Consider the following 11,807-nt stretch of genomic DNA (forward strand, 5'->3'; position numbering starts at 1 on the left):
CCTCTATGGCAAGTATATCCTTTCTTAGAAAAGGAGACCAAAACTGCACACACTACTCCAGGTGTGGTCTCACCAATGCCCTGTACAGCTGCAGTAAGACATTCTAGCTCCTGTACTCAAGTCCTCTCGCAATGAAGGCCAACATACCATTTGCCTTCTTAACTGCTTGATGCACCTGCATGCTTGCTTTCAGTGATTGGTGTACAAGGACACCCAGGTCCCTTTGCACATCAACATTTCCCAATCTATCACTATTTAAATAATACTCTGCCATTCTGTTTTTCCTACCGAATTGGATAACTTCACACTTATCCACGTTATACTGCATCTGCCATGTATTTACCCACTCACTCAACTTGTCTAATCACCTTGAAGCCAATTAACCCCCTCCTCACCACTCACAATCCCACCTAGTTTCGTGTCATCAGCAAACTTGGAAATATTACATTTGGTTCCCTCATCCAAACCATTGATATATATTGTGAAATGCTGGGACCCAAGCACTGATTCCTGTGGTACCCCACTAGTGGATGTGTTGGTTGTCATCTTCCAAAATTCTCTGTCACTGGCTGCTGCTCTGAAAAAGACCCATTTATTCTTACTCTCTGTTTCCTGTCTGTTAACCAATTCTCAATCCATGCCAATATATTACCCCCAATCCCATGTGCTTTAATTTTACACACTAACCTCCTATGTGGGATTTTATCAAAAACTTTCTGAAAATCCAAATACACCACATCCACTGGTTCTCCCTTATCTATTCTGCTCGTTACATCCTCAAAAAACTCCAGTAGGTTTGTCAAACATGATTTCCCTTCATAAATCCATGTTGACTTTGTCTATTCTCGTTGATATTTTCTAACTGTCCTGTTATCACATCCTTTATAATAGCCTCTAGCATTTTCCCTACTACTGATGTTAGGCGAACCAGTCTGTAATTCCCTGTTTCCTACCTCCCCCCCTCCCTCCTTTTTTAAATAGGGGGGTTACATTTGTCACCCTCCAACCTGCCAGGACAGTTCCAGAATCTACAGAATTTTGGATGATGACAACCAACACATCCATTATTTCCATTGCCACCTCCTTTAATACCCTGGGATGTAGATTATCAGGCCCTGGGGGTTTATCAGCTTTCAGTCCCATTAATTTCTCCAGCACTATTTTTTAGTAATACTAATTTCCTTCAATTCCTCCTTCTCACTAGACCCTTGATTCCCTAGCATTTCTGAGAAGTTACTTGTGTCTTCCTCAATAAAGACAGAACTAAAGTCCTGCCATTTCCTTGTTCTCTATTATGAATTCTCTCATTTCGGACTATAAGGGATCAACATTTGTCTTCACTGATCTTTTTCTTTTTACATACTTATAGAAGCTTTTACAGTCCTCTTTTATGTTCTTTGCAAGTTTACTCTCATACTTTATTTTTCCCCTCTTAATCAATCTCTTGGTCCTCCTTTGCTGAATTCTAAACTGCTCCCAATCCTCAGGCTTGCTACTTTTTCTAGCAACTTTATACGACTCTCTCTTTGAATTTAATACTATCCTTAATATCTTTTGTTAGCCATGGTTAGGCTGCTTTTCCTGTTGTCTTTTTGCACCAGAATGGAATGTATAACTGTTGCAATGCATACATTCATTCCTTAAATATTAGCTATTGCCTTCCACCATCATGCCTTTTAATGAAGTTTCCCAATCTATCGTAGCCAACTCACAGCTTATACTTCCATAGTTTCCTTGGTTTGGATTTAGGACCCTAGTTTCTATTGGACCACTTCACTTTCCGTCCTAATGAAGAATTCTATCATGTTATGGTCACTGTTCCCTAAAAGACCCACACAACAAGATTATTAATTAACCCCTTCTCATTGCATAGTACCAAATAAGACCATAAGACGTAGGAGCAGAAGTAGGCCATTTGGTCCATCGAGTCTGCACTGCCATTCAGTGAGTTCGTGCTGGTCTGATAATCCTCAACTCCACTTTCCTGCCTTTTCTCCATAACCCTTGATTCCCTTATTGATTAAAAATCTGTCTATTTCAGACTTGAATATACTTAATGACCCAGCCTCTACAGCCCTCTGCAGTAAAGAATTCCACAGATTAACTAGCCTCTGAGAGAAGAAACTCCTCATCTCTGTTTTAAATGGGCGCCCCTTATCTGAGATTATGCCCTCTGGTCCTAGACTCTCCCACAAGGGGAAACAGCCTCTCAGCATCTACCCTGTCAAGCCCCCTAAGAATCTTATATGTTTCAGTAAGGTCGCCTCTCATTCTTCTAAACACCAATAAGTACAGGCCCAACCTACTCAACCTCACCTCCGGATTCGACTCTCTGTCAGAAATCCAGATGAGCCTCACTGTCTGAAATCCGGATTAGACTCATTGTCCAAAATCCGGATTAGCCTCACTGTCTGATATCCGGATTCGACTCATTGTCCAAAATCCGGATTAGCCCCACTGTCCGATATCCGGATTAGCCTCACTGTCCGATATCCGGATTAGCCTCACTGTCCGATATCCGCATTAGCCTCACTGTCCGATATCCGGATTAGCCTCACTGTCCGATATCCGGATTAGCCTCACTGTCCGATATCCGGATTAGCCTCACTGTCCGATATCCGGATTAGCCTCACTGCTGGATATCCGGATTAGCCTCACTGTCCGATATCCGGATTAACCTCACTGCTGGATATCCGGATTAGCCTCACTGTCCGATATCCGGATTAGCCTCACTGTCTGATATCCGGATTAGCCTCACTGTCCGATATCCGGATTAGCCTCACTGTCTGATATCCGGATTAGCCTCACTGTCCGATATCCGGATTAGCCTCACTGTCCGATATCCGGATTAGCCTCACTGCTGGATATCCGGATTAGCCTCACTGCTGGATATCCGGATTAGCCTCACTGTCCGATATCCGGATTAGCCTCACTGTCCGATATCCGGATTAGCCCCCCTGCTGAATATCCGGATTAGCCTCTCTGTTGGATATCCGGATTAGCCTGTCTGTTGGATATCCGGATTAGCCCCACTGTCCGATATCCGGATTAGCCCCACTGTCCGATATCCGGATTAGCCCCACTGTCCGATATCCGGATTAGCCTCACTGTCGGATATCCGGATTAGCCTCACTGTCCGATATCCGGATTAGCCTCCCTGCTGGATATCCGGATTAGCCTCACTGTCCGATATCCGGATTAACCTCACTGTCGGATATCCGGATTAGCCTCACTGTCCGATATCCGGATTAGCCTCACTGTCCGATATCCGGATTAGCCTCACTGTCCGATATCCGGATTAGCCTCACTGTCCGATATCCGGATTAGCCTCACTGTCCGATATCCGGATTAGCCTCACTGCTGGATATCCGGATTAGCCTCACTGCTGGATATCCGGATTAGCCTCACTGTCCGATATCCGGATTAGCCTCACTGTCCGATATCCGGATTAGCCTCACTGTCCGATATCCGGATTAGCCTCACTGTCGGATATCCGGATTAGCCTCCCTGTCCGATATCCGGATTAGCCTCCCTGCTGGATATCCGGATTAGCCTCCCTGCTGGATATCCGGATTAGCCTCACTGCTGGATATCCGGATTAGCCTCACTGCTGGATATCCGGATTAGCCTCACTGTCGGATATCCGGATTAGCCTCACTGTCCGATATCCGGATTAGCCTCACTGTCGGATATCCGGATTAGCCTCACTGTCCGATATCCGGATTAGCCTCACTGTCCGATATCCAGATTAGCCTCACTGCTGGATATCCGGATTAGCACCACTGCTGGATATCCGGATTAGCCCCACTGCCGGATATCCAGATTAGCCTCACTGTCGGATATCCGGATTAGCCTCACTGTCCGATATCCGGATTAGCCCCACTGTTGGATATCCGGATTAGCCTCACTGTCCGATATCCGGATTAGCCTCACTGTCCGATATCCGGATTAGCCTCCCTGCTGGATATCTGGATTAGCCTTACTGTCGGATATCCGGATTAGCCTCCCTGCTGGATATCCGGATTAGCCTCCCTGCTGGATATCCGGATTAGCCTCACTGTCGGATATCCGGATTAGCCTCACTGTCCGATATCCAGATTAGGCTCATTGTCCAATATCCAGATTGCCATCCAGGTTCAGTGTTGAGTGAATAAATTATGGAGATCAGCTGGTGACTTAATACTGCAGCACACGACCAAACCCTCATTACCTCCCTCTCTGGCCTGCTAATATCAATGTTAAATAGAACTATTGTAAGCCTATGATTTGACAGGATAATGTAACAGGTTGAATTGTTGTGCTGTGGTTTGTTGAAGCTCAGATAATATGAATTATAATGCAGTGCTTCTGGATTGTTTCCCTTCTCTGAATGCAGCTCTTCAGAAAAAACCAGAAGAGATTAACAGGCGTTCTGCCGACATGTGGAGCTTTGCCATTCTCCTGTGGGAGCTGGTAACCCGGGAGGTGCCCTTTGCAGATCTCTCCAACATGGAGATCGGGATGAAGGTGAGTTTGTCTCCACTCCTGGAGTGGGAGCTCTCCAAGGGAAAAAGATTTAACTCCTTGCTCCCACCCCTCTGAACACATAGTCAATATAAAGTGTCACGTGGGTCTGTCAGGTGTTCTGCAGGAATCAAAGGGTTCAGTTATGAAGGCAGGTTGCTGAAATTTGGCTTTTATTTCCTTGAATTTACAAAGTTCAGGGGTGACCTGATTGAGGTGCAAAAATGACAGGGTGTTAACCATGGCCAGTGAGTAACACTCTAACCTCTGAATCATGGGATCCAGTCCCATTTCAGAGACTTGAAATGGAAATCCAAGCTGAAATTCCCATTGTGGTAGTGGGAGTCCCACACTATCAGAGGGTCAGTACTGAGGGAGTGCTGCACTATCAGAGGGTCAGTACTGTGGGAGTGCTGCACTATCAGAGGGTCAGTACTGAGGGAGTCCCACACTATCAGAGGGTCAGTACTGAGGGAGTGCTGCACTGTCAGAGGGTCAGTACTGAGGGAGTGCTGCACTGTCAGAGGGTCAGTACTGAGGGAGTGCTGCACTATCAGAGGGTCAGTACTGAGGGAGTGCCGCACTATCAGAGGGTCAGTACTGAGGGAGTGCTGCACTGTCAGAGGGTCAGTACTGAGGGAGTGCTGCACTGTCAGAGGGTCAGTACTGAGGGAGTGCCGCACTATCAGAGGGTCAGTACTGAGGGAGTGCTGCACTGTCAGAGGGTCAGTACTGAGGGAGTGCTGCACTATCAGAGGGTCAGTACTGAGGGAGTGCTGCACTGTCAGAGGGTCAGTACTGAGGGAGTGCTGCACTGTCAGAGGGTCAGTACTGAGGGAGTGCTGCACTATCAGAGGGTCAGTACTGAGGGAGTGCTGCACTATCAGAGGGTCAGTACTGAGGGAGTGCTGCACTGTCAGAGGGTCAGTACTGAGGGAGTGCTGCACTGTCAGAGGGTCAGTACTGAGGGAGTGCTGCACTGTCAGAGGGTCAGTACTGAGGGAGTCCTGCACTGTCAGAGGGTCAGTACTGAGGGAGTGCTGCACTGTCAGAGGGTCAGTACTGAGGGAGTCCTGCACTGTCAGAGGGTCAGTACTGAGGGAGCGCTGCACTGTCAGAGGGTCAGTACTGAGGGAGTCCTGCACTGTCAGAGGGTCAGTACTGAGGGAGTGCTGCACTGTCAGAGGGTCAGTACTGAGGGAGTCCTGCACTGTCAGAGGGTCAGTACTGAGGGAGTCCTGCACTGTCAGAGGGTCAGTACTGAGGGAGCGCTGCACTGTCAGAGGGTCGGTACTGAGGGAGTGCTGCACTGTCAGAGGGTCGGTACTGAGGGAGTCCTGCACTGTCAGAGGGTCAGTACTGAGGGAGCGCTGCACTGTCAGAGGGTCGGTACTGAGGGAGTGCTGCACTGTCAGAGGGTCGGTACTGAGGGAGTGCTGCACTGTCGGAAGGTTTTTTAAAAATTCATTCATGGGATGTGGGCTTCGCTGGCTGGGTCAACATTTATTGCCCATCTCTAGTTGCCCTTGAGAAGGTGGTGGTGAGCTGCCTTCTTAAACCGCTGCAGTCTATGTGGTGTAGGTACACCCACAATGCTGTTAGAAAGGGAGTTCCAGGATTTTGACCCAGCGACAGTGATATATTTCCAAGTCAGGATGGTGAATTACTTTGAGGTGAACAACCAGGTGGTGGTGTTCCCATCTATCTGCTGCCCTTGTCCTTCTAGATGGTAGTGGTTGTGGATTTGGAAGGTGCTGTCGAAGGAGCCTTGGTGAATTCCTGCAGTGCATCTTGTAGATGGTACACACTGCTGCTACTGTGCGTCGAGGGTGGAGGGAGTGAATATTTGTGGATGTGGTGCTAATCAAGCGGACTGCTTTGTCCTGGATGGTGTCAAGCTTCCTGAGTGTTGTGGGAGCTGCACTTTTCCAAACAAGTGGGGAGTATTCCATCACACTCCTGACTTGTGCCTTGTAGAGGGTGGACAGGCTTTGGGGTGTCAGGAGGTGAGTTACTCGCCGCAGGATTCCCAGCCTCTGACCTGCTCTTGTGGCCACAGTATTTATATGGCTAGTCCAGTTCAGTTTCTGGTCAATGGTAACCCCCAGGATGTTGATAGTGGGGGATTCAGTGATGAACATCAAGGGGCGATGGTTAAATTCTCTCTTGTTGGGGATGGTCATTGCCTGGCACTTGTGTGGCATGAATGTTACTTGCCACTTGTCAGCCCAAGCCTGAATGTTGTCCAGGTCCTGCTGCATTTGGACATGGACTGCTTCAGTATCTGAGGAGTCGCAAATGGTGCTGAACATTGTGCAATCATCAGCGAACATCCCCACTTCTGACCTTATGATGGAAAGAAGGTCATTGATGAAGCAGCTGAAAGATGGTTGGGACACTACCCAGAGGCACTTCTGCAGTGATGTCCTGGAACTGAGATGACTGACCTCCAACAACCACAACCATCTTCCTTTGTGCTGGGTATGATTCCAACCAGCGGAGAGTTTTCCTCCTGATTCCCATTGACTCCAGTTTTGCTAGGGCTCCTTGATGCCACACTTGGTCAAATGCTGCCTTGATGTCAAGGGCAGTCACTCTCACCTCACCTCGCGAGTTCAGCTCTTTTATCCTTGTTTGAACCAAGGCTGTAATGAGGTCAGGAGCTGAGTGACCCTGGCAGAACCCAAGCTGGGTGTCATGAGCAGGTTATTGCAAAGCAAGTGCCGCTTGATAGCACTGTTGATGACCCCTTGCATCACTTTACTGATGATGGAGAATAGACTGATGGGGCGGTAATTGGCCATGTTGGATTTGTCCTGCTTTTTGTGTACAGGACGTACCTGGGCAATTTTCCACATAGCCGGGTAGATGCCAGTGTTGTAGCTGTACTGGAACAGCTTGGCTAGGGGTGTGGCAAGTTCTGGAGCACAAGTCTTCAGTACTATTGCTAGAATATTGTCAGGGCCCATAGCCTTTGCAGTATCCTGTGCCTTCAGCTGTTTCTTAATATCTCATGGAGTGAATCGAATTGGCTGAAGACTGGCATCTGTGATGCTGGGGACCTCCGGAGGAGGCTGAGATGGATCATCCACTTGGCACTTCTGGCCGAAGATTGCAGTAAATGCTTCAGCCTTATCTTTCGCGCTGCTGCGCCTCCATCATTGAGGATGGGGATATTTGTGGAGCCGCCTCCAGTGAGTTGTTTAATTGTCCACCACCATTCACGAGTGGATGTGGCAGGACTGCAGAGCTTCATCTGATCCATTGGTTGTGGATCTCTTAGCTCTGTCTATCTCTTGCTGCTTATGTTGTTTGGCAAGTTGTCTGTGTTATAGCTTCACCAGGTTGACACCTCATTTTTAGGTGTGCCTGGTGCTGCTCCTGGCATGTCCTCCTGCACTCTTCATTGAACCAGGGTTGATCCCCTGGTTTGATGGTAATGGTAGAGTGGGGGATATGCCGGGACATGAGGTTATAGATTGTGTTCGAGTACAATTCTGTTGCTGCTGATGGCCCACAGCACCTCATGGATGTCCAGTCTTGAGTTGCTAGATCTGTTCAAAATCTATCCCATTTAGTACGGTGGTAGTGTCACACAACACGATGGAGGGTATCCTCAATATGTAGGCGGGACCTTGTCTCCACAATGACTGTGCAGTGGTCACTCCTACCGATACTGTCATAGACAGATGCATCTGCGGCAGGCAGGTTGGTGAGGATGAGGTCAAGTATGTTTTTCCCTCTTGTTAGTTCCCTCACCGCCTGCCGCAGGCTCAGTCTAGCAGCTATGTCCTTTAGGACTCAGCCAGCTCGGTCAGTAGTGGTGCTACCGAGCCACTCTTGGTGATGGACATTGAAGTCTCCCACCCAGAGTACATTCTGCGCCTTTGCCACCCTCAGTGCTTCCTCCAAGTGGTGTTCAACATGGAGGAGCACTAATTCATCAGCTGAGGGAGTGAGTATGTGATAATCAGCAGGAGGTTTCCTTGCCCATGTTTGACCTGATGCCATGAGACTTCATGGGGTCCGGAGTCGATGTTGAGGACTCCCAGGGCAACTCCCTCCGAACTGTATACCACTGTGCCGCTACCTCTGCTGGGCCTGTCCTGCCGGTGGGACAGGACATACCCAGAGATGGTGATGGAGTCTGGGACATAATCTGTAAGGTATGATTCCGTGAGGATGACTGTCAGGCTGTTGCTTGACTAGTCTGTGAGACAGCTCTCCCAATTTTGGCACTCGCCCCCAGATGTTAGTAAGGGGAACTTTGCAGGGTCGACAGGGCTGAGTTTGCCGTTGTTATTTCCGGTGTCTGGGTCGATGCCGGGCGGTCTGTCTGGTTTCATTCCTTTTTCGTAACTTTGTAGCGGTTTGATACAACTGAGTGTCTGGATCGGCCATTTCAGAGTCAAACTCATTGCTGTGGGTCTGGAGTCACATGTAGGCCAGACCAGGTAAGGACAGCAGATTTCCTTCCCTAAAGGACATTAGTGAATCAGATGGGTTTTTACAAAATCGACAATGGTTTCCTGGTCATCATTAGACTTTTAATTCCAGATTTTTATTGAATTCAAATTTCACCATCTGCAGTGGTGGGATTTGAACCCGGGCCCCCAAAGCATTACCCTGGGTCTCTTGATTACTAGTCCAGTGACAATACCGCAACGCTATTGCCTCCCGCCTGTACCGTGGGAGTGCCGCAGTGTTGGAGGGTCAATAGTGATGGAACACTGCGCTATTGGAGGATCAGAAGGTGAGTACTGATGAGTGCTGCACTGTCGGAGGGTCAGCACTGTGGGAGTGCTGCACAGTCAGACGGTCAGTACTGTAGGATCCAGCACTGTCAGAGGGTCTGTACTGAGGGAGTGCTGCACTGTCAGAAGGTGAGTACTGACGAGTGCCGCACTGTCAGAGGGCCAGTATTGTAGGATCCAGCACTGTCGAAGGGTCAGCACTGCGGGAGTGCTGCACTGTCGGAGGGTCAGCACTGCGGGAGTGCTGCACTGTCGGAGGGTCAGCACTGCGGGAGTGCTGCACTGTCGGAGGGTCAGCACTGCGGGAGTGCTGCACAGTTTGAGTGCCCTTCTTTCAGATGAGCTGTTATATTAAATAGAGTATTTGAAGTTTTTGAACATGTTGACTCTGATTTTGCAGGTCTCTCTGGAAGGTCTGCGGCCCACCATTCCCCCAGGAATCTCCCCTCACATCTGCAAACTGATGAAGATCTGCATGAATGAGGATCCAGCGAAAAGACCAAAGTTCGACATGATTGTGCCTATAATGGAAAAGATGCAAGACAAGTAAGGGGATGGAAGGATTTTGCCCCCCTTTACCCCCAACCCGTCAGCCTTACAGCTTCCAGTAACCACACGCAGCCTATGCAGGACTATTCCGCCATGAAGACTCTCACTGCTCCTGGACTCTGAATTGAGATCTCTGAGTTTCAAAAACATGTTACTGTCTCCATTTGTTTACAGTGAGTGTGTCTGTTGCAGCCTTTTCTCACTGCCTGATTTATATTGCTAATGCCTGGGGGTACAAGACCTTCATTATCATCCAGTCTGTCTACATCAGAGGCTTAAATTCAAATTGAGAAGAAGCCTGTTAACTTATCCCTGGGTTATAGAGAGAGAGAGAGAGAGGGGAAATCAACCAGGGTTCCTGCTCCTGATCACGGTCCAGCGCTTATTCCTGGAAAGGGGCACTGACTGTCTGTGGGACTGGTACAGGAACACTGTCTGTCTCTGTCTGTGACTCTCCAGGGTGGGACTGGTACCGGTGACTGTTTTCATCATTGTTAAAGAACAATATTTGTAAAAGTCAGCAACAGACATTAGTTTTATTACTCACAGTACTCTCCTAACCTGGATCTACCTGTGCAAACATTCTTCCAGTCATCCTCCAGTTACAACCTCTATCTCCTCTGCAGCTGAATTTGAGCCCAGGTTCCAGAGAGTGAAAGGTCAATGTCTGACCCACGCTGTCCCTGTCAGAGAGGAACCCTTGGCAATTAGAAACTTTCAATCAGGTCGGGACTGGACTGGGGAGACTCTCCCAATGTTCTAGAGCCATGGTGCTAGCCTGTGTAATCCCTGTGCTCGGGCCCTTGCTATTTACATCCTGTTCTCACTGGTGCATGTGTGGGAAATATGAAGACCTTGTGCCTGCCTCCTTGTCCCTTGTTGTGACCTGTGCAATGGTCAATATTCACTAACCCGTCTACCCACTGTTGCCACCTACTGGATGCTGAACACACTACTGTTGAGTTCCTGGGCTAGGCAGCATTACTCAAATGGAAATTGCTAACCATTTATGTAATTTATATAACACTTGTATTTCTGAGTTATTCTTACAAGTCACTGCTGTTTTATTGAAACTGTAACTTTATGGACTTTGCATTAAAGAGAGACCGATTTCCAATTTATAGTGTGTATTGGTGCATCACTTAAAATCTTGAAATGCTCCACTTACAGTCACTTTGAAAGTTATCTGCAGTCCAGGGCATTGGACGAACTCCCCCTCTGACCTAACAATTTAATGGGATCTTTAACACCCACCTAACCACTTCCAAAAGACAGCACCTCCGACAACACAGCGCTCACACTCCCCTTCCCCCTTCTCGCCGAGATTATGTGCTCAGCTCTGGAGTTTTTTATTCATTCCCGGGATGTGAGCTTCGCTGGCCGGGCCAGCACTTATTGCCCATCCCTAGTTGCCCTTGAGAAGGTGGTGGTGAGCTGCCTCCTTGAACCGCTGCACTCCCTGTGGTGTAGGTACACCCACAGTGCTGTTAGGAAGGGAGTTCCAGGATTTTGACCCAGCAACAGTGAAGGAACGGTGATATATTTCCAAGTCAGGACGGTGAGTGACTTGGAGGGGAACTTCCAGGTGGTGGTGGTCCCATCTATCTGCTGCCCTTGTCCTTCTAGATGGTAGTGGTCATGGGTTTGGAAGGTGCTGTCTAAGGAGCCTTGGTGAGTTTCTGCAGTGCATCTTGTAGATGGTACACACTGCTGCTACTGTTCATCGGTGGTGGAGGGAGTGAATATTTGTGGATGTGGTGCCGATCAAGCGGGCTGCTTTGTCCTGGACAGTGTCAAGCTTCTTGAGTGTTGTGGGAGCTGCACTCATCCAAGCAAGTGGAGAGTATTCCATCACACTCCTGACTTGTACCTTGTAGATGGTGGACAGGCTTTGGGGAGTCAGGAGCTGAGTTACTCATTGCAGGATTCCTAACCTCTGACCAGCTCTTGTAGCCACAGTATTTATATGACCAGTCCAGTTCAGTTTCTGGTCAATGGTAA

General features: G+C 48.5%; 1 protein-coding gene across 1 annotated transcript in view; it reads left to right on the plus strand.

Annotated features, from left to right (window-relative positions):
- ilk (integrin-linked kinase) overlaps positions 1-10,927 on the plus strand; it is an 81,151-nt gene extending 70,224 nt beyond the window's left edge. Inside the window, exons 12-13 of the mRNA XM_078544910.1 lie at positions 4,376-4,506; positions 9,658-10,927. Coding sequence (XP_078401036.1) covers positions 4,376-4,506; positions 9,658-9,807 — 281 coding nt within the window. The 3' untranslated portion in view covers positions 9,808-10,927. The remainder of the gene's footprint in view (positions 1-4,375; positions 4,507-9,657) is intronic.
- Positions 10,928-11,807: the final 880 nt, after the last annotated feature.

Source organism: Cetorhinus maximus, chromosome 7 (assembly GCF_964194155.1).
Source record: "Cetorhinus maximus chromosome 7, sCetMax3.hap1.1, whole genome shotgun sequence".
Lineage (NCBI taxonomy): Eukaryota > Metazoa > Chordata > Chondrichthyes > Lamniformes > Cetorhinidae > Cetorhinus > Cetorhinus maximus.